General features: G+C 48.5%; 4 protein-coding genes across 6 annotated transcripts in view; 2 read left to right on the top strand and 2 right to left on the bottom strand.

Moving 5' to 3' along the window:
- Positions 1–274: 274 nt before the first annotated feature.
- On the top strand, positions 275–1,539 carry LOC131211012 (chromobox protein homolog 3-like). The gene is made up of 2 exons (XM_058204347.1): positions 275–420; positions 524–1,539. Exon 2 carries the CDS (start codon positions 553–555, stop codon positions 1,207–1,209), a length of 657 nt encoding a protein of 218 aa, XP_058060330.1. The 5' UTR covers positions 275–420; positions 524–552; the 3' UTR covers positions 1,210–1,539.
- On the bottom strand, positions 1,295–17,362 carry LOC131211010 (excitatory amino acid transporter 3). 2 transcript variants are annotated; one of them, XM_058204346.1, is made up of 10 exons: positions 17,166–17,362; positions 4,974–5,234; positions 4,626–4,883; positions 4,520–4,562; positions 4,408–4,447; positions 3,599–3,913; positions 3,231–3,525; positions 3,033–3,167; positions 2,866–2,968; positions 1,295–2,802 (listed from the first exon to the last, which is right to left on the bottom strand). In XM_058204346.1, the coding sequence occupies exons 2-10, from the start codon at positions 5,171–5,173 to the stop codon at positions 2,746–2,748; spliced, it is 1,446 nt and encodes a 481-aa protein (XP_058060329.1). In that variant the 5' UTR covers positions 5,174–5,234; positions 17,166–17,362; the 3' UTR covers positions 1,295–2,745. The 2 variants fall into 2 exon arrangements, with proteins under 2 accessions (XP_058060329.1, XP_058060328.1); XM_058204345.1 differs by having other exon boundaries at positions 1,296–2,802; positions 17,170–17,362.
- A 3,220-nt stretch (positions 17,363–20,582) lies between these two features.
- Positions 20,583–21,722, bottom strand: LOC131209139 (cyclin-dependent kinases regulatory subunit). Its single transcript, XM_058202134.1, has 2 exons — positions 21,525–21,722; positions 20,583–21,393 (listed from the first exon to the last, which is right to left on the bottom strand). The coding sequence occupies exons 1-2, from the start codon at positions 21,581–21,583 to the stop codon at positions 21,225–21,227; spliced, it is 228 nt and encodes a 75-aa protein (XP_058058117.1). The 5' UTR covers positions 21,584–21,722; the 3' UTR covers positions 20,583–21,224.
- Positions 21,723–22,236: 514 nt separating this feature from the next.
- LOC131211158 (eukaryotic translation elongation factor 2) overlaps positions 22,237–22,900 on the top strand; it is a 4,978-nt gene continuing 4,314 nt past the window's right edge. Inside the window, exon 1 of one of the 2 annotated variants that reach the window (XM_058204529.1) lies at positions 22,237–22,354. In XM_058204529.1, the coding sequence (XP_058060512.1) occupies positions 22,352–22,354 (3 nt within the window). In that variant the 5' untranslated portion in view covers positions 22,237–22,351. Of the gene's footprint in view, positions 22,355–22,729 lie in introns of those variants that run through there. The other variant, XM_058204528.1, reaches the window with a different exon arrangement.

Below are 22,900 nucleotides of genomic sequence, written 5' to 3'. Positions count from 1 at the left end.
GGGGTTGCAGTAATCGGAACCTTACAACAATAGAATGCTTCGGATGAAAATTTAAATATTGGTTAAACCAATTATCTGCATTCTTTAAAAGCCATATTATTCTTTTCTATATATTTGTATGAATATGTTGTCCATTTGTTGATTTGTTGTTGTTACAAACGTTGTCGCTAACGATATTGTTTGACATTAACTTTTACAGTTCTCAACTACGGTCTTTAAACAGAGCGGATAGAATTTTCGCGTTGTCCGCGGTAAGTTTTCTATCGAAGCCACCATTGAGTAAAGAACCCGAATCGACGCACTTTCTGTTTTTCACCCCACGCAGCGTTTTCCGCGATTTTTCTCTGTGTCGAAGCTATTCGCAAGCCCACTGTTGCGACAAACCTGTCGGTGAATTGGAAGCACGGGATTGATTTGTGCGTAAGTAAAGGCAACAATACGTGAGAACAGAAGCCGCCGGGTTTCTTTTACCTCCCGACGGTGCCGCTTCCGCAGACTGTTGACTCAAGCTGCTCCTTTCCAGACGCCGAGACATACAAAACCGTTTCGTGAATGAAGATGGGCCGTAGCCGCGAGCCGAAATCGGTTAACGCATCATCCGATCGATCCGAGAGTAGCGGCGAGGAAGAGTTTGTGGTGGAGAAAATAGTGGACCGTCGAGAAAGAAAGGGGAAAGTGGAATATCTGCTGAAATGGAAGGGCTACGGATCAGATTCTAATAGCTGGGAGCCGAGCGAAAATCTCGACTGTCCGGAGCTGATCAAAGCGTTCGAGGTGGCACGGGAGGCAGCAAAAAAAGATTCCGTCAAGGAGAAAGATCCGAAGAAGCGTGAAAATCGCACATCTACCAGCACGAACAGGAAGAAGAAGGACGGCGATTCGGAAGGAGAGAACATTGATGCTGCCACGGACGATGAGGAGCACGAGCGGGATGACAATGGCTCAACCAGATCGCCAAAATCCAAAACAACCGACGCGGAAGAATATGGGAAGGGATTTGATAAAGGCTTCATTGCGGAAAGAATTCTGGGCGCAACTGAGGTTAACAATACGCTGCTGTTTTTAGTGCAGTGGAAGGATCACGACAAAGCGCAGTTAGTTATGTCGAAGGACGCCCGGAAGCACTGTCCGCAGCTCGTGATTGATTTTTATGAAGAGCGTTTGATCTGGACGCCATCCACAGGCGACAAAGCGGATTCTGACCAGTGAATTTACATTTTCTCCTGTTGCTGAACTCGATTGTAGCAGGAACTTTTTATTGTCAAACTTATGTTGTAAGAAATGTAATAAAGAAGAAAGCCTATGTGAAGACGAAAGATGCAGTATAGTAAGCACATGCTATATTTGGCAAACTCCGTGTTGGATTCCCGTCCAGAAGTGAGCGTAGTACGGGCAGCCTTCACACAGGACTATGGACATACACAGACTTACGTGAACTACACATGAATGAATACACTGGCTTTCTATTACTACACAATCCATGGCTGCTGTTTGTGCTAATGTGACGCTCCCATGTAACAACGCGCAAAAAACTGCACCTGCTCGACACGACTATATTACTTTCACTATTTTCGATGAATCGATGGTGTGAGCAACTCAGCAAACAATCTATGACCGCAAAATCTTCCAAATTAGCATCGCACGGACAAATACGAGAAATGAAGGTAATGTACAAAAAGTTAATCATTAAAATATATTTGTAAGTATTTTTAAATATACAAACTTTCCTGTTGCTCGATCGTTGCTTTAGACTGAAATCTCAGTTTTGCATGCCTTTTTTCGCCGGTTTTTGTTCTAAACTGAAAATCAATGAAAACCAATGTGGAACAAACCCCAATCAATCGGCGAAGTAACGTGAGACATCACGGCTCTGCCAAAGGGCTTACGGTTGGGCATCATTTTCGGCGGGCACCGAACGTGATCAAAAATTGGGTCACGGTACAAAAAACAAGCGACATGGCATGATGGCGCTCCATGGTTTGTGGCTGTAAGATACTCCAAAACTTTGCAAACAAAAATGCCAACACTATTGACCACAACATTGATGTCTAGTTTCTAACAGTTTGAACAGAGATCCCGCCAAGGGCACGGAAGGATCGTGCGATCGTGCGGTGGAGAATTCGGGGTTCGATTTATGTAGCTCGTATGCGAAGGTACAAGCACCGTCCGTCCGTATATCGGTATCCTGGCCTTAAAAGTCTTGGTCTTACGCTCAAACCTCTAAGAGTGTGTAGTTGCGTTTGTACAACCGTCCCATTGGTCCATCGGTAGGCGGATGTTACGTCCTAAATAGATACTGGTAGTTGTTATTCTTCCTGGTGCGTTCCTTAACCTAGTCATTTTCGCTTTGAACGATATAGAAAATCCATCCTCTAACTTCGCGTAATGGTCGTCGCGGGTTATCCGTCTCCCCCTGGGCTGGCTGGGGCAGAGAATGCGGCGGGAGGTATGATGGTGGGCAGTGCGCGATCGGAAATCGGTGTGTTATTCCAGCCAGCCTAGCGGTTACAGGGCTCTTTCCGGGCGAGGCTATGATTTTTACGAACTCGCCCACCGTGCGTTGGTTTCTCCGAAGTCAGCCTCAGGTTCGCTTCGCCTCCTCCACGGTTCTGCGTCTCGTTGAGTTTTACGTTTCAATTGCTAGTTTCACACCCACTAACAACGATTGGGACGACAGGGGTGTATTAGAGTGGATGGGCAGATAAAAGAAGATGATGATGCTACACTTTATCCTGCATTTGATCCCTACTCCTTCTGATCAGGCCGCAGCTCAACTAGTTCGTGTGGTTCAGCCAGTTCGAGCTACAAGCAAAACAATCTAATTAGAACAATCCGCTACCGGCGTGCCATGCAATTCGTGCCTACCCTGCCATTCGTTTCACCGCTCAGATCCTTCTTGGAGAGTGAGTCCACAAGAATTGTACCCAGTGCGTCGCACATCACGTTGATTGTCGTGCGGAATCGATCACTACAAAGAAAGGGTCACATTAATTCCACCGGTTGTTGATTTATTAATCGCACAGAGTACTTACAGTAGCCAATCGACGGCTATAATGATGGTAACGTCCTCGGCGGGAAGTCCAACGGTGTCCAGCACCATGACCATCGTGATGAGACCGGCCTGCGGAATTCCGGCCGCTCCAATAGAGGCTGCCGTGGCTGTCACACTGTGGGTGAATGAATGGATCGCAGTGAGATTTAGTTTTCAGCCAAAACCCTAAAAGACACACCTCACTGCAACAATGTGACCGAAGGTGAGATGAATATTACGAAGTTGAGCAATAAACAGGGCGGCCACCGCTTCGTATAGTGCCGTGCCGTCCATGTTTATTGTAGCACCGACCGGGATGACGAATCGCGTCACACGCGGATCGATTCCCATGTTGTCTAGGCAGCGGATCGTGATGGGCATCGTTGCCGAACTGGAACCGGTACCGAATGCCGTCGCCAGCACCTGGCTCATCTTGCCGATGAAGGGGTACGCCATTTTGCGTGTGGTCATGAAGAAAATCACCGAAATGGTACCTATGGTACGCGAACGGAAAATGGACAATTAAAACTGATGACCTCCGGTGGATTGTGAACGGCGGCAACTTACCGAAACCGTGCAGAACCAGTCCCAGCATCACAGTCATAAAGTACCATCCTAGTTGGCCGAGCACCTCCATGAACGACGCCATCTCGAGCAGTTTGGCCGCAACCAGGAAGAGTACACCGATCGGCGAGATCCAGATCACCCAGGAGGTGATAATCATCATGGCCTCGCTGAGTGATTCGAACATCCCAAGCAGCGGTTTACCCTTTTCGCGCATTTTTCCTATGCAGGACCCAAGCACAACGCTAAACATGACCAATCCGAGCACGTTCGTGCCCTCGGTGAACTCCGATGTAATTTTGTACTGCGTCAGTGGAACTGATGGGGAAATCGAAAAGAACCAATCATGGTGAATCGTTACACATGCGAAAGGTAATATTGAGCACCTTCGTCCTTTTAGGCGTTCGTCCATTTCGGTTTCAAGAACAAAGTTGCCTAAAATAATACTTTTACTCTAGAGGTCAGCGTCAATTTCAGTGTCCCTGTTCGTAAGATCGCCCCCATCATCACCATCATCGTCATCAGCTCAGCTGGCAAAGGGGGCCTTGCACCGCGCAGTGCCGTGAACGTATGGCGCGTCAAATGGATATGGCCATACAAGTGAGTGTTTCCTCAATTTAGTCGCGCCGGGTTGCGATTAGAACGAAAATAATTTGCGCTAAATTCGGCCACCGCCGCCAATCACCACCGGTGGCGTTGGCACGTCACAGTGCAACCGTGAGAGTTTCCTGCTAACCACAACGGGAGGAAAGCGACACTATCCGGTGTGCGTTTGCACTAAAGTCATGTGATGAGGAGTCGGTTTCACTTACCATCGGTGGCGTTTGCTGGTGGAACTAGCAGTGTTCGGAACTGTGGACGAGACACGATCGTTGTTTATTGAAAGCCAAAGCCAAAAGTAGGAACTGGTCTTAACGAACTAACCTGAAACATTGTCGCCTGAATGATGTTCGGTGGGAAGAGGTTTCTGTGAAAATAAACAAAAGGACTCAATATGAGCTAGCTCCAGATACTAGACCTCGTTACGTACCTCACTAGATCGAGCAGGGTATCGGCCGTGAGCACTTGCCGCGTGGTTGCCGGGCCACCTATGTTCGAGACTTCACGGCCAGCACCCGGCCGAATGGTGGTGACCAGAATGATGCCCAGTACGACGGCGCAGATCGTCGTCGTGAAGTAGTAGGTAATAGCGCGGAAGGCGATCTTCTTGGACATGCTCAAATCCAGCGATCCAATCGCACTGGTGATCGACGACACAAGCAATGGGACAATCAAACACTTCAACATCCTGGCAGGACAAGAAGACAGAAGAGTATCAAACGAGTTGCGCTCGCCCATCAGCGTCACCATCGACGGGAGATAGGATTGGGAACCCTACCGTAAGAACAGATCGCCCGGATACTGAATATACATCACCTCACGCTGTGTCCAGGGGGTGCCGGAGTTTTTCAGGATCAGCCCTAGTGCGGTACCACCGAACACGCCGACCACGGTCAGGAAGGTGAGAAGGTTCGATTTCACGAACCGCTTCCATCGTGCCGTCGGTCTGGCTTCCGTGGTCGCGTACGAGTTCGACATGGCGCTCGAGTCCTGTGGTGGCTTGCTACTTGGGCGCAACTCAGGGCAGATTTATGGTGCACTGCAACGGAAAAGAAGGACGAAAACATTTTAGCATCCTGATAGCTGCTGAAAAATATCGTACAAATCATTCTCTCCAAAGCGCCTTTGTGGCCTGTGTTAATTAAATTTAGAATATTTCAATTAAACCAATTCAATTAAAAGCCCTAGCGCTACTAGCTTAAATGGAAAATTTATCATTCCCAACATTGTCAACCAGCCCAGTCCGTTGATAACGGCTGAGGCGTGTCTCAGTAATAACTGTATTATCTAGAGTGGCACACGACGGCCAGAGACAAGATCCTGCTCGGCGATAAAACTTCGCTGCGAAGACACCACCAAGCACCCGTTAGGCGGGGCGCAAACGCAGAAGATGCGTCTTTTTGATATGATGCGTCGTTTGATATGAAAGCAAAGTGTGCTCAAGGACAATCTTAAGTAATCTTGATGGCAATTAGGGGATTTGAGCATTACGATAAACAACTCAAGTCGGTCCAAACTCAACGGATTTAGTGAACCGGGAGTTGTTGGCCAAAGCGCGAGACTGGCGTCATACACAACATGTGTACAGTTCCAGCTAAGAAATGAATAACTTATCTTTAACTAAAATTTAGACAACAATTTCATCGCTACACACTTTCATTATGCGTGCTGTAGGAACGCTTGTTGGTCGATATAGGAAGGCAAATGTGAACCATAAAATTCCGCTTCATCCCACCGCAATCTGGAACTACCGTGTGCTGATAGCGGTACAAAAAATGTTCCAAAGACATCCCCAATTAATTCTCATCGAACCAATTAGCTTGGAGGACGAAAATTGTGTCAACTGTCCGAACGAAGCACGTTATGGTAAATTTGAACTCCGCACTCCTTGCGTGCTCCGACGATTGCTGTGGGCAAATGCCAAGGAATATGTGTGAAAGAAGTCGTTGATGGCTTGGAACGAGCAAACCAAATTAACACAGCCATTAAAACGATCTTCAACGATCCCTCCAGAAAACCCTCTCCAAGGATGGGCTAATCACCGCCTGATGGAGTGATTTTATTGGTAATTTCCAACATAGATCGATGCGCCAGCTTTGACTGTTCTTTGATCAAGATTTAGAGCTAGAATGATCTAGAATCAGAATGAGCGTGGAGGCTCCGAAAAATTGATAAAAAGCTATCAATAAACGGTAAAAACCTGTGGTTGAAACTAAAATCTGTTAAGCCGTTATTTCATTGCCACTGGCAGATAGTCGATCCATCTTCAACAATCCTCGTTCGAGATGAAAGCGGTACAGTCAGTCAGTCAGTCAGTCACACTCTCTTGCAGTATTGAATGTTTATGATCGGTTGATATGAACCAAGTGAGTGAGAGAGGGACCCTTTCAGCCGGACCCGTGAAAGATGTTTTGCGGAATGTGCAACGAAGGACTGTTTGCGCTGGCCAGCCAACCGCCGCTCAACTTGACCGTCTGAACCTTCACCCGGTCGGTACCATCGATGGATCCGGTGCTAAGTGTTGTGAGTCAGTTGATTCTATCAATTATCAGCATACCGCCTCCCCTACGCCGGCCGATCGCCAATTTATGTGATCGCCGTGGTTGAAGGCAACAGGCAAAACAAATGTTGACCCGAGTGCCCAAGTCGAGCTGATTAAAAAACATTCCGGCATGATCTCATGCCGGGTCTCATGCCATCGCACATTTGTCATCGCCCGGTCGGTTGCTTCTTGCTGCCCAAAGGAGCATAGGCCGGGCCATATGCGGCCATTTGTTGGGTCTTTCCCAGCATGCAAAACAAGGGCATCCTGTGCAACATTTGCGCTGAGAGCGCGGAAGGAAGCCATTGTTTTAATGGCATCAGGGCACTTGACATCATTACAAAAAGCGCCCAACGTGCGCGCGCCTTTCGCAATCGCATTTTCTTTAAATTCAACCATCAGGGTGGTGGCACACACAGTAAAGTGGCACCAATGTCGCCCTGCTGTCCTTTATTTAGCTTAACAATATATGTCCGCTAATTGTTTAGCGGCTAATTTTCCCTGGAGGCCCAACGAGGTTTTCAAAACCTTCAACCACTTTACCTTCCAATTCAAACCGCTCCCTTAAAAGGTGTAAAACCAGACGCTGGCCAAGCAGATGGAGCTTATTTTCACTTCCGTTTTTAAGCCTCACTCCGCTAGAGTGGCCCTCTTAGAGTAGGTCGGGTCGGGATCGACCAACAAACGAAAAAACCTAACCATCAGGTTGTTGACGAGAAATGGATAAATAATCCACACTCTTCAAAAGCCATCCAGTGCCGTAGGGACTGATTTTCCATTGTTGGCTGCAAGTGGAAAATCGGAAAAAATAGAGTTTTCAGCGAAACAAGCACTATCGCGGCGGCAGGCGTAAGCGGCGTCGGTGCCCGACCCCAGACAGATGTTGGGATAGTTGGGTTTCGTGAACAGAAGAGCAACAAGGAGAACATAAATCCACACTCGACCTGCTTATTTGGTCACAACATGTTAATCCGCTTGTGCGTCAGCGCGACATAAACAGCAGGTATAGGACCCCCCGATCCCTGCCCTCTGCTAGTCATGCTTCCATGCGCTTTCGGTTGATGTTCCGAGCTTCCGCGTGCTGGAAATAAAACCTCAAGTCCTCTCAGGTCCTTTGTCCTTTTCTGCGAAATGCTGACTTATGGCCGTCGTGGATGGTTAGGAGAAAGCTCGCCAACCCACAAACGAACCATCAAGCAACTCTGTCGCCCCCCTTCCCGGGTGTAGTTGGGAAGATGGGCTCACGGAATAACCATTTTTTAGTCCTTTCCGCCCACTCTTGCCCGAGTCATTGATTATTCTTGCCTACCAAATCCACGTCCGGTCCGGGGGTAATGGTCACGTGGTACGAAGAAATCATCACTCACATCGAACGGCGAATCCCAAACAAAATTAATGAAATCTCAGCTCCAAGGCGAGTCCCCTGTCGGAGTGGGTCAGAGTGCTGCTGACCAGACCATCGTCCCCTAGGGCTGGTACTCCGTTTTGCCCGGGGGTATATATTATCCTTGTCGTAAACCCAGGAAGCGGGAATAAAAAACCGAAACCTTACTCCCGCACCCGTCGTCGTCACGACGCAGATTGTTTGACTGATGGCCTTATGAATTGCCGCCCGAAGGAACGGTTGTCCCGTCCCGTTGCTGCTGAATGTTAGGTCAGGTCGTCAGCGGGTCGTCCCTGTTGCAGTCAATCTTTTCGGCGGCGGAGAAAATTAGATTTGTCGCCCGCGTCATCCGCCGTCAGGAAGTTCGACTTGGCACGCATATTCTTCTTTGCCTGCACAACGTTTGCCACTGCTGCTACTAGATTTTCGTGCCGTGACGCCTTCCATTTTGCGCCGTAAATAAACCCGGGGCACCCGGCACTTACGGGGTTTTTTGGTCTGGCCATGGCACGTTAAATCCGCCAAGTACAGCCCTCGAAACGATGCTGCACAGCTCTAGTACTTCACACAGAGCTGAATTTTGACGGAAATGCGATTTATCTTCCATTGAATCGAAATTGCTTCCATTGCGAAGCGCAATCCCATCCAACGGCCTCCGCCCGGAGCGCCTGTACGCATCCCGTGTTTCCAGTGCCCAGCTCTTCCCAGAAACAGAGGGCCCACAGTCTTCTCCGGCCGAGAAACGAGGGCTGTTGATATTGTGCTGATGGCTTGAAATAGCGACTCCACCTCCGGTCGCTCGTAAGATGAAAGAAGTCCTTGAAAGCGGCAACGGAGTACTAGTCCGGCACCGGGCGTGAAGATGACAGGAAGACGAGAGAGAGAGAGAGAGAGGTAGAGAGTGATTTTTGGAAATGTAAGATAGCAAGCATGTGTGCCTTCGAGGAACCAGATGCAAATACGTTTTATAGCTTTATATAGCACTAGTTTCCTATCTTCTTAAGGCTTATACTTATGTTTAAGACCTTTTAAAGCCAGTCTTAGTATTTGTAAACAAATGCGTTTGATGCTTTAGTTCAGTAGCTTGTAGTGGACTACTTCCACCTGATCCTTGGAAATCAACAACACGAAACTCATCTTCTTGGTTGAGTTCGTGGCTTAAAAGTATTATAAATCCAATATTTACAATATGCACTGTCCCAGTGCAATTTGAAACCATTCCAAAACTCTCTCGTGCAATGTGACTAACGATTTACAATGTTTGTGTTTGACCTACCCGAATGGACCAACGGTTGACACCAATTCGGTAAATACCCGAAAAAATCGCATCGGCTCTTTACAAACACAGCGGTGCGAACGGCCGCAAGCTGTAAATTAATAGGCTCAATAAGTGTAGTAAAATGTTCGCGGTGAATTGAAAGGTAAACGTGAATGAAAGAGACGCTGGAGGCTCGGAACAGTTGGCCGGACTGGCCTGTGTACATAATGGGTATGTTAAGTAGCATAAACAATTCGAGACGAGGGTCCCAGCCTTGGCGTCTGTTTCTGACAGCAACCGAACGAAAATGAGCAACTAGTAGACGCGGAACGTGTGCCAGAAACGTGAACCATTCCCAGCATAGGCAGAGCCAGATGGGTTCGTATTTGTTTTGCGCAGCCAAGTAAGATCCGTCGGAAACCGATGCCAGTGTGACATTGATGTCGCGTGACATCAGTCCTGTGAATCGCGGCCACCGCAACAGGTGTTTGTTTCGTTAGTTTTCCTCTGGCTTATTTGAAGAAAAACGAATCGGCGAAGCAGAAAATATTACGCTTTGCGAATGGCAACGATCACTAATGCTGTGCATTTTCTTCTTCAATGTTGTTTACAGTTTGCACCATCGAAACAAATGGGCGGTCGCAGAACCTACCTCGAGTGTTCCATTTGGCACATAATATTTTCATGGAGACGCCTGGTTGCCGGTGCTGGAGCGAAATTTTTCAGTCAATGCCATCGGAAGGAAATGGGCAACAGATGCGAAACAAATGCCTTCGTCTTGCCGTTTCCGTTTCACCGCAGCGTTGTTTATTCGTTCGAGAATGACTTTTGGCGAGGATTGGGAAAATTTTAGAATAACTACAAACCACCAGTCGACACCGACAGCAACGAATGCCTCGATCAATAACTTGATTTCTGATAACTATAAATTCGTTGTGGCTAACGTCAACGCCTACTTTGAGAAACTCGCTACGCAGGTTGTGTGCCCTCGTACCGCTTCATCTCCTGCCATTGCGATGGTTCGGAACCATAGGTTCACCGTTTCTGTTTGGCTTTCCAATTTCCTGAACCTCCGCCTGATCTAGAGCCGAAAGGGGCTTCTTATTGACCAATTAAAGGCTTTTCCTTCCTGTTGTGGCGGGCGTTTGTGTAGCTCCCCTGAAATGAAGCCGACATTGCAAAAGCAGCACAATCGCAGTAGAATGACAAATAATCATAAGCCCTGTGTGCTCCTTGGAACAGATGTACAAAACGGGTCAAAAGGGAGCCCCCTTCGGCTTTGTGATTATCGTTTAGTCATGGGATGACTCTAAGGTATATGAAGCCCTGACAAGTACGGTGACAGTACGTCCATCTCGCACGCTCGAGAAGCAGATGCTATTTGGAATAATTTATGCGCCGCCGGGAGTGGCCAATGTGATTTGCTGAGTTATTTAATTTTCCACTTTCAACGCAACGGTCGGTACCGCCGTCCGTCACCGGCTCACGGCGGCAAACCGTTCAGGCACGATCTGGCCGCGAACCAAAAGTGACCAACGGAGGACGGATTATCGCGAGAAGTTGATGATGCGAAAGAGGAAGCCTACTTATTGTACAGGGAGGTGCAAGAGGGGCCGGTGCCGGACCATTCCGTTGGGCCATTTGCCAATTGATGCTCAACAAAGTCCTGGCGAAGGTACAGAGCGATGATGATGGAAAGAAATTGCGGCATCTACGCGAAACTCCGATCAACCTTACCACGGTTGACCTGATTTCTTCGAATGAAAGAACCAATTCATCAGCCGCGAATACTCGGTTTGTGGCGCGTTATAGGAGAACAAAACGTCTATCTTCTCTTGCTGTACGCGAGTCCCAAGACCATACGATAAATCGGCTTTAAAAAGCGCATTGTGGGTTGGGTTGGGGTTGGCGAAAAATAAGCGATCCGAAAACAGCGTGAACAGGTGCACGGCTTCGTGGTGGCGACCGTGTTTGGAATTCCGTTTTTGGGATTAATTCCGATTAAAATATTACGTGAGCAGCATTTCAATTTAATCGCGGCCGGTTTTGCTTGGATAGGGACGCTCGCCATCGATTACTTTTCTTAAACCGTAACTCATTAGCATAAAAGATTATCAGGTATTTGCATCACCGGCTCAGATATCCTTAAATGCTGCTTCGTAGTTCACTATCTGTTGGCGAACGGCTTAAAATTGAATCCACGAGAGCTCGTGTACGATACGCAGATAAACTCTGCTATAAATATGGATATTTTGCAACGATGTTCTCCTGTGCTCCCAACATCGCCCAACGTGGGATGTATGCGTTGTGCCTTTTTCCGAGGGACAAGAAAAGATTCGAGTGTTTTGAAAGATGAGAAAAATGTCCAACATCCTCCCAACCAGCTGTCGAATGCTGTCCGTCGTTGGAGAGAAACTGTAGTCGCTTTGTTTTAAACGGCACAAGCCTATGAGATCACGGCCCTAACTACGTGCAGCTCGGGGTAGAATATTAATTATATTATCCGCAAATAATTAGATCTATCCATTCATCACCTTCCCCGCAAGCTACACGATCAAATTTTAAATTTTGTCGTATATCCTCTCGGGGGAGGCAGCGATTAGCGATGCACACAATATTCGTGCCATTACTGTCCGGGCGTTGGCGAATTAATTCCGTGAGCGAAACCAACCCTCGACTAAAAATACCCCACGCGCTCCACTATCAACGTCATCAACGCCAACGAGTCACCCCGTGCGGTCCCTGCAGCAAGTATCGAGGGAACCTCCTGCGGCACCGTGCGATTTGATCATCATTTCCGGAGGACAAGATCACCCTCGGAATTAGATCAGCGGGTGCCTCGCGTTCCTAGGGAGCAGCAACACCCGAGACAGCAGCATGTTGCAAAAAGTCGGTGCACGCCTCGGTGCCAAAACGGTGACGCCGACAAGCGATACGATCACGCTACTACTAAGCAGTGCAAAAAGCGAACATCCCGCGCCGACCCTGTCACAGATCGTATCATATTTGGTATGCTGACGGCTGCTAAATGATTGATTCAATGTTGCGCCACAATTTTTATTGCCCCTTTAAGGAGCATCCTCCTCGCTCGTCCGCTCGGTTTCCATTTCTTAATCGGACCCGCGCTACTTCTCGTCGATCGTTTGGCGTGGTTTTTATGAATGAATGATTGATCGTTGATGCAACAGCACTTCTCAATTGGACGTCGCGGAGCGGGCACCAAGTTTTATCGCCAATAAAACCGGCATTTAACAGGCTGTTTTCGATCGAATTTGCCTTCCTCCGGTCGCCTTCGGAGTGGTGGTTGAAAACGTGGCGTAGCGAACGCCAAAAATTGCGAACCGTGGAAACGAAAAATAATTTCATGCGATGGACTGGAACGGTGCGAGCAAATGGGTGGTTTCGCACGTACCTCGCCGTGGAATGTCGCCGCGAGGGGCGTATGTTATTTTTCGGACGATTGGTTGGTTGAGTTAAGCAGCAAAACTAAAATCTATCCACCAGCGGAAGCGACGAAGGTTAGGGCTGTGCCGCTCTTTGCGATGCACGTTACAAAGTATAAATACTAAAAACAGAAACCACTCTACAGTGATGCTAGAACATAGAGTAGTTCAATAAGGTAAGCTTTCCATAAGTTATGGAGTAAAATTGCAAACTCACGATCTTCGATCTAGTTCTCGTGGCTCAAATGGATTTTAAAAAAATGGTCTTTCAAACGAGAGCACCGCCACGACCATGCTGCCGTCCGACCATTATGCTAAGGGCCAAGATGTGTGGTCTACATCGATGCCACTCGACAGACACCTTCTAACCAGCGGCCTCACCAGAAGCTCTCTCGAAGTGGCAGCTACACTCAAGATCTCTGCCTTTCGTCATACGCGGGGTCATGTTGATGCATTTTGTGTGCTCTTAATGTGTGCATATTCATTAACACCGTTTCATGAGTGCCGATTTGCATGTTTCCTGCCACCGTCCTATGGCTGTCTGTGGCCTCAAGAACCCGCCACCCGCAGCCGATGAGGTAGAGGTCTCCCCATCGCTCTTCTGGAAAGGGGCTGCTTCAGCACCGCAATATTGCACATGGTTGCCGCCGCCGGGTTGACGTGTTTGGCGTAATCATCGTCTTGCGTTTGATGAAACGATGCAGTTCTTGGCTAGCCAATCTACATTAAACTTCGCAGATCCATTATTCTGCCACCCAATCAACCGCAGGACAAGATCTAAATGACCGGGGCGGCCGGAGCACGTTGATCGGATGTTCATAATCGAGAATTGATTACGAAGCAAACAACGCCACCGCCAAACAGCCACGGCCACGCACTTGTTGCTACCTCAGGGGCACTGGCGGCGTCCTTTTTCCATACAGTGCGCTTCCGTTTTTATCACTTCCACGGGCACACTAAAAGTTGTTCAATTTTACGTGCACAGTAATTTTGTACCAAAAGAACGAGTAAATCTGGGCGGAAAATTAGGCTCAACACTTTGCAACTACTAAATGCAACTTTTGAATAAGCTACATGAAAGGTTCATGGTTCATAGTAAGGTCTATGAAAGTGTCACTGATTGTAGCGCCGTTTATCATCGTCACCATCGATATTATCGACAGGTGACCTGGCTGGTTTTGCGTGGATCGCGCCCTAAAACTTCGCCTCTAGGCGTCCCACCATCCTTGCGTCGGTTTCCCTTCTCAAAGAGCGTGCGGAATGTTTTCCTCCAATATCAAAGACACTGCCCCGTTGCTTGGCCATGTTGGCTCCACGGACGATGTACACAAAGGAAAGTTTTCCCCAAAACGGGGAGGAAAACCTCAAAACTAGGTCACAGTGTACGTGAGAAAACCCACCACCTACATAGAGTTACGGGCTACCAATTTGCATATCCATCCGATCCGACGAAAGAAGCACATTCAGGGGTAAACCAAAATTGCGGAAGAGTATCTTAGTTGTAAGACACCATCGTTCCCCCTTTTTGGCTCGCAATATATTTGACCCTTGTGTTAACAAACGCGTACAGTACAGTGTAAGATACGGGCTCCAGTTTCGACCAGTTACAGAGATGTGATCCAGCCGGGTTGGAAACCTAGCCCTCAGTACTGTAACTTTGCAACACGATATCACAATCATCGTTAATCATAGCCGATGATCCCCTGTCAACGGGTGAGCTTTACGAGCAAGCCCTACGCAAAACCTACGCAAAAGCGCCCGCGTTGCAAGGGATGCAAAACGGGTGGGCGAAACTCGGCTGACTCAACATTACTCCCACGGCAATTGAAATATGGCCCCTTCTCACTCACTCATTAGCGGTCGGATTTTGTGCAATTTTGTGATCGTTCAAGACCACGACGACGACAGCTGGGGCGCCGGACTTGAGCGCCGCTGGCGATAACTTTATTTCAATATTTACGTCATCCTTCCTGAAGGACAACCGGTTTGCAAGTTTGGCGCACTCTAGCCATTGTAAAATGGCCACAACACAGGCAACCTAGAAGAAAAAAAAACACCAAAGTGCAATTCAAACTGGGTGCCGATCGTGAAGGGTTCGCTGGTTTTCGGCCGAATTTTACTGGTTTTCGGCGGAATATGTTGCCATCGGTGGATGCTTTTAAGTGCCGGCTTTTTTCTTGCCTATCTCCCTCTCTCTCTCTCTCTCTCTCTCTCTCTCTCTCTCTCTCTCTCTCTCTCTCTCTCTCTCTCTCTCTCTTTCTGGTCTGTGCCATGATTTATCGTACCGGTTTCAGGGGGGTTCATCTTTTTGGCCTCCCGGATCAACCCCGGTCGGGTGTGCGCTATTTTTGACATCCCCAATGAACGGTTGTCCCGCTAGCAGCGGTTAAGTCAAAAACGGATCGTCGACCGTTGCCGGTGACAAAATTTAAAACATAGGCCGCTACGGATGGCCACAAATTGGCCCCGTGAGCAGAATCCACTCGGTCAATCAAAAAACCGTGTTCCCTTTGCGTAACCCGATCGCGATTTAATCGCAAACCGGGGGGGGCGGCACTTCTCCAGAAGTCGAGACCTTGTGTGGCAGTATTGTGGCAGTTACGTCACACTTTCTTTGGTTACAAACTGCTGGACGCAGGCCAGACGCTAAACGCCGACTGGTAAGAAGCGCCAAGGTGACTGCCAAGTCAAGTGCATACGACGACGTGTCTGTGGATCATCAACACAACCAACTCGCCAAGGGTGGGACCGTGGCCAGGGTGGCGCAGCCCGACGACAACAAGTGTGTGCCCGTTGAGACATCGTCGTAGCTCGGAAGGTTCTATATTTACTTTGCGCCGCACTACGCGCATCATACAGGAACGTGCGGAAATCATGAAACAAGCCACGTTACGCGGCATCTGTCCCATTTATCGTTCTGCTAAGACTTTTCGCGCCAAAAGTAGAACTTTAGCAGGATCTCTCGCGCGAGGTTCTAAAAGAAAAGCGAAGCTAACTGGCCATCGTTCTCGAGCGTAAAGCTGACTTGGCGCCGCCGGTACCCGGTTTCTCTTTTACAACCGACCGGGTGAATCGACAAAATCTTCGCTTCTACGCAAGAACAGATTCCACAAAAAAGGTGGCTGGAATTTGGTAGATGCCACTTTCCCTATCATTCGTTATTTTTTTTCGTTGTTTCGCGCTATTGATATCGTACCAAGATTCAGGGGCGGTCTACGTTCACTTGTAATAATGAGCTTGTATCGGTTATCGCCTTGCTGCACCCACCGCTGATAACGGCGCGGGTAAATAGGGACTTCAAGATTCAGATAAATAAAGCACCAACGCTCCGCGGAACGCAGTGTCGCGATCGCGTCACTAGCTCGTGAAGTTGACTGGTGAACGTCCAGAAACATCCACAAATTGCAATCGAAATAAACACCATTTGAGGAAGGTTCTAATTTATGCAGCTAGACAGGGAAACCGGTCCTAAAAAATCAACATAAACTGCATTAAGTATTCTCGTGTCGCACGCTGCCGTTAAAATAATCACCAGACGCCGCGGCGATGATCTTCGGGCGCACTCGTTTGTTCGGTTTCCATTCAAATTCTACGGGCGCGGTTGTCCGACAACCCCGCGAAGCCTAATTTATTCCAGTAGAATCGGTTTATATGGCCAGCGGATATGGTTGAATAAACGGCCCACCCAATTTAAAAGCCCACCGGTTCTACTACTCGATCTGCTCGGAGGACTGTTATTTGAGCACCGCTATGTCTTTTGTTCACATTTCTAGTTCGTCGACCCGAATCGCGGGAAGATCGGTTGGCAGGTTTGCTAATCTAGCCACGGACGCGAGAGCACTACAATGATTTCGGTCGTTTCCAAACTCCGGCTACCCAGGCTACAAACCCAGAGGGTGCTATTTTTAAAGGCCGAACCGCGAGCAGGATTCGCCCGCATCTTCGAAGATCGTTGACAGAATGGGGACAGACTGGGTGACACTTTGGCTGGCCGCTGGCATTGTCGAATGCGGTACGGTGTCTCTTCGTTGTGGCCATTGCTTTGCGTTTTATTATTTCCATATGCTCTGTTTGCTGTCTTCACCGTATCCTGGTCGGACCCGGGGCCGAAGTGTTTTCCGTTCGCACAATACCTATCTCGTTTTGGGAACACACTTTTCCGTGTTCTGGACACTTGTTTGCACTGGTTGGCAGTTTCAGTACCGTTTACCACAGCCGGTCAGTCACACATTAAGGACGGAACCACTCGCCACACGCCTGTGTGTTAGTCGTCGATCCGTCGAGCGATGGGCACACAAACACACGTCTCGCGCAAAAACAAACCAAAACAGCAAACAACACACCTACCGGCACGGTAATCGGCTACTTGAATAGCTTCCGGCGGGGACTTTGTTTGCGAAATCCGTTATCCGCGGGCAGGCAGATTGCGCGATCCGCGTTTCGGAGCTGTGTACCGACCGATCGGCAGAGTCGATCCGGAGTGCGAACCACTGGCCGTAACGAGCCGACCCGACGAGCTGTTTCAATGTCCACGCGGACCGCAGGCTTAATCTGAACTGCTCGAACTGATTGAGCGCGAGTTGCACTGGCCACCACGCGGCAGCTGCGATTTGCTGGCTCTCTCCAGCGTGTGCGTACGCGCGAAAGGCCAGAGCGAGAGGCCCGCCGCGGACGGAACCAGTGAGCGAAAACGAGAGCGAAAGAGAGCAGGGAGAAATTCTGCGCTTCGAGCACACGAAAGAAAGCGCCGACGTCACCAACGTGAGATAATCCGCGACCGATAAAACGGTACGCATCCCCTGGGATGCTGGGAGGGCGACACTTTTTCCCTTTTCTCTACGGCCTTCGTTCAATCTGTTTTATGAGTTGCACATAATGATTTCCTCTTGTCGCTTGCCCGCACCCCGGATCATGAGCTAGCGTCTTTTGCAACTTATTTTACAACAGTTCCTGAACCCGAGTTCCCGAGTTTACAGGAAAGTTTTCCTTAACAAAAACCAATCTTACGGCACGACAGATGGTGTTGAATGTAAATCAAGGTTAAGTTCTGTAGCAACGCACACACCAACATATCTTTCCGATTCCAGTCCTACCACAAGATCATCATAATCGTCAGACCCTCTCGGTTCTAGGCTGAATTCGAATGCTTGCCCCGGGCGCAACAGGAAGCCGGATACGAGTATTGCCCGTTGCCCGCTACGGAACGTACAAATGTCCCCTCCATTACGGCGTCACAAAGGGGAAAGAAGGGTAAGTGCGCGAAAAAGGGCCTCGATTTGCCTTTTTTTAAATTCTGCAACCGTTTCATCTTCGGTCCCACGTTTCTGTGTCGTTGGCTTGTTTTGCGCACTGGCATTTGCTTCCCAATTTAAAAAATAAAATCGAATCGAAGGAATCAGGACATTTCCCAATCAAGCACTCTGCTCCTCACCCGGAATCACCCGTAATTCGTAAGGGCACCAAGTTTGTTTCATTCTTTGATTTCTTAGCAGAATTATTACTGCGAAATGCGTTTGGGGCACACAAAAGGTAGAATTTAATTTTTAATTTCTACGGTTTCGCGCGTCATTCGTCCATGCGAAGAACTCCCGGGTGCGGCTTTTTCATTGGAATTCGCACCGACTTTTACGCCGAATTCCTGTGCCTGGGGCTCCCCGCTTGGAACCACCGGAGCAGGGGAGGAGGACAGGCTGCGTGAAGATTGCTGGTAGCATTTTTGTTTTTTTTTTTTTTATTTTCATTTTCGTCCAAATGTGGCATGAATTGGATCTATCCGGTAGAGCGCGCATTTTGATGGGTCTCAATTGAACCCATCGCTTCATTGAATTGAAGCTCGGAACAAAGTGTTGCGCGTAAAACGGCTCAATCAGATGATGTTTCATCCACAGCAAACTGGCCTTCCGAAACGAGCGACCACCGCGGTCGGCGGTACCCTGCCGGAACACTTAAACGGTGGCCCGGTATCACCGGAACGAGCGATACCGAAGAGCATAAACATATTTTTGGAATCGACCCCAGTGCCGATAACCGGGAGAACGATATGCAGGGGGCCCATGCGGCGAAGCAGTGCCGACCATAAATCTACCAACGGCAGGGTACTGCTTACAAATGATGTCAAATCATAATGAAATAATGACATAATGCGTTCTCCCGCGTCCTTGCACACTCCCGCGTGTGTTTCGAGCATCTGGTTCCGGAGATAGCTCCCCCGAAGATCTTCACGACCGCTTCTGTGATCGGTGCTACATTACTAGAGGTTTGAGGTTCACTTTCTCAACCAAGAACCAATACAAATCTACCGGCAGCATAAGGGAGAGGCACCCAATAGTTACATCAAGAGTTTGCTTCCGTTGCCGGCATTCGCACTCGTGTGACTTTTTCGTACAGCTGCTCTTCCCAGGCTGATATAGAGATTCTAATTGGATCCGGACACTTGAAATCATATCCACATCCGAGCCGAAGCTGGCCATATCAGCGGGCGCCCCATACATGCCAATGTAACAATAGAGGGCTCTGTGACAAACGGAAGGCTGGAAGAACCTATTGTTCCCTACAGAATACTGCATTTTTATTCAAAATTTAATCAGTGGACGCAGAGGCATTGGCCACCGGGAGACACACAATAGTACGCACGTGTACACTTTTGCGCATGAGTTCGCGGTTCGCGCCTAACGGGAAATGCACAGCACCGACTGGGGGGGGGCGCCATTCAGTTTGGTTCGTTATTGTTTCAGGGTTCAGTGGGGCCCTTTTGACCCAATGGATTCTCCTCTCGAACCGTGCCGTGCAGTTGCGGCTTACCACGATCTTTGATGATCCACCGGCTGATAGGTGCTCGAGCTGCCGCCGGTTCCGTTTACATCCGCCCATTTAAATCAATTTATGTTGAACTGAAACCAGCATCGCCACGGCACTGCTGTTAGGGCCATGAATGGCACCAAATCGATTGCGTCGGTGGTTCCACCCGCTATGATCTCCGGCACTCCGATGTTACGCAATCGGTTCGATATTGACCACCTAAAACTGGGGAAAAATTATGACTCGTCTTACAGCACCAATCTAAAACCGACGAAAATAATAAGTTTTCGTGACAAATGATAAAATCGCCCAAATTAACTCTGCTCTAACCTTTGGTGCGATTAAGGCTATTCGTTTTAATTGCCGTTCATCAACGGCAAGGTTGCAGCGCTGTACAATCCGCGACTCGGGTGTGTGTATCGCCTTGCATCGATCATTGCTACGCACCATAAATGTCCGGTGGCCGAGCGAGGCTTAGGGTAATTTTGAAACTAATTCAAACAATTAACGCACGCCGTACAGAGGCGAGTATGCTAATGGCTTCTCGCCCATTGCGGACACAAATTGATGGAATGTGACACCCCGTTTCCCGGCAATTAGAAGCTGGTACCATTCATTCATTGAGCAGATGAGTACCAATTTCGCCATCTGCGGATGGCCCGCTCCGGTTCCAGCTGCTAGAATTGTGCACCGGAAAATGGAAAACTGATCCCCGGTCACTCCGACGAAGGGAACGGTTTCATCCGTAGCAAACCGGTACAGGGTAGATGAAACCCATTATATGACGTGATCGTCGCTATGGTGACCACGGATCTAGAGGTGGATTCAGCAACGAGCAGCGAGCTCGAGTTACAGTGATGGGCAATTGTCGCCTGGAAGCGTCTCGAGCCAGGGACGATCGAACGGAGTTTGGGCAGTTCTTTCCTTGCGTGTTTCATTAGACGTAAGGTTTTCTTTTTCTGGCATAAATATATTTGTACATTTCACCTTAATATTAAATTTGAGGTTTCATAGAAAAAGGCACACACTTCGCTATTTTTTGTTGACAAAAAACACATTCGTCAGGAGGAAGCTGTACATTATTTAAAACAAAATATATAGAGGAAGATACATCCAGTATGCCGGACATTGTTGACCTTTTTCATTCTACGCAAACTTCTACTGCCGAGTAGCGCGATTCGCGTCATCATTTCATCTTCCCACAGTTTCTACTGGCTTCTTTGAGTACCTGAGCGAAGAGCAAACATAGCCAAATACGGATCGGAGGATTGGAATCTAGCTATTAGAGAAACAGTTGGCCAACGATCATGAATGTCAGAGCTGGAGGAGCTGCTAACCGGCAATTGCTAAGGGACACCCAGCACCTGCCGATTCTGGGCGCGATGCCGCAGCGAAAATACAATACATTCGAATTAGCACGATTTGAACACCGAAATGACGGAAAGGACCGACGAACAAACAACGTTCAGATTGGGAGCGAACTTATTATTAGAGAGGCGGCGGACCCTATTAGAAAAGTACCTGGATACCCACACATTCAAACGCACACACACACACGCTTATACATCTATCCCGGTAACGTCCTGGGCGGGTGGTACAGCTCTTCACTTGGTAATAGGTCGTCGAAACAGCAGAATATGTGGTTCTGGCTGATGTATCATATAGTGTATCCAGCCGCGCGACTGCTGGACGCCGATCGATCGCCATTCGTTCTCGGTCATCAGATGTGTTTTCGGTACCAGCTTCGCAATGTCCTTCGGTAGCACTACATGCCTGAAACCGAACAGCGGAGAACGATTAACGATCGCAGAAAAGCGGTGTCCACCAAAGCCAAGCTGAACGTGACGCCATCGATTGCGCTCAATTCGGCGGCACTCAAGGATAGCATCCGTTCGCACTCTTACCTGTACTCGTATTCGTCGTCGTAGTACTTATCGGAATAATATATGTCTTTGACGCTCATTTTTTGGCTTGTATTTAGATCACGAACACTTCCGCTATCCAATCAATTGCAAGCAATGCGTCGAAGACAAAGGGAACGCGATTCGCACACGATTGCTTCTTTGTTGTTCAGCGACTCCTTCGATGGAATGTTTGAGAAGGTGTCCTGCCGGTGTATTTGGCGGTTGAATGAGCGTTTTTGAAAAGCTTCATCGAACGCTCGCACTGACGTGTGCTGTCAATGAACGTCCGAAAAGGCCCAAACTAGGGTTTAGCAAGCATAAAAGGGCGTTTCGGGTAAACGATTAATGAAATGAAAAATATACATTGTTGTTTTAAAATTAGAATTATGCTACACCGCGATAAACCATTTTAACATGCCATTTTTCTCCCATTGCGAAAACATGAGTTGTTCTGCTGCAACGTGAAACCATCAGAATCTGCCCTACCGCTCCGGGCCTTTCAACGGACCAACAATTGAGTCATAATCCTCAGAAATTATTTCCATTGCACACATTGTTATTTATGAAAGGTGGAAGAATGTACAAGTTTTACGAATTTCTTACGGAATAAATGACGAAAACGAATCAACCGAAACGCTTCCACAGTAACTTCAAGCGGCGTGTGCACCAAGGTTTAGCAGGAAACGCGGAACACTCACGCTGTCAGTGAGCGATCCCGGTCGACGTGCGAGAATTGGCAACGTCCTTCTCTCTTTCACTTCTGTGCACGCAGTCCCTACAGAAGTGCGTCGTCCGTACAACACGACCCTAGAGAAAAACCCTGCAAAATGGTAAGTAACGGTGCCAAATGGCACGCCATCGACTTGCTGCGGTGCTGGCGAACCAGATTCCGTCACTGTTTGGTGGAAAAGTCGTGAAAAGGGCTGGAAAATCGAGGGATATAATTTTGGGTCTTAGCGAACTTGCCGTGATGGGGACCTCGTTGTCAGCCGTCACCGACGACGTTTCAAGATGTCGGATGACTAGGCGCACGAGTGAGACAACAGTCCATCGGGAGAGTAGACGGTCATCTCTTTCTCTTTCCGGCCGTACGTCGTCGTTTCACCGTCGAGAGCTCTGAGCTTTTCCTGCGCCTCCCTATGTGTATTCCCGAGACGTGTGCTAGAGTGCGGTAGTCGGCAACATCGGTTTAAAGCAGAAACGTCGAAAGAAAGTAGCTTCGCTTACGGGGACTTGTTACTGCACCGGGAAGGAAGTGGAAAACACGTTTTGTATTCCCCGGGTCGGACCCGCGTAGTGTGTATTCTGTTCGTAAAGAGAAAGTGACCCGTAAAGAACATTTCGGTGCGCCTCTCAAACGCATTACGACGCTGAAC

Source organism: Anopheles bellator, chromosome 2, assembly GCF_943735745.2.
Source record: "Anopheles bellator chromosome 2, idAnoBellAS_SP24_06.2, whole genome shotgun sequence".
Classification (NCBI taxonomy): Eukaryota; Metazoa; Arthropoda; class Insecta; order Diptera; family Culicidae; genus Anopheles; species Anopheles bellator.
Note: the sequence above shows the minus strand (reverse complement) of the source record. Positions and strands in the feature narration are given on the sequence as shown.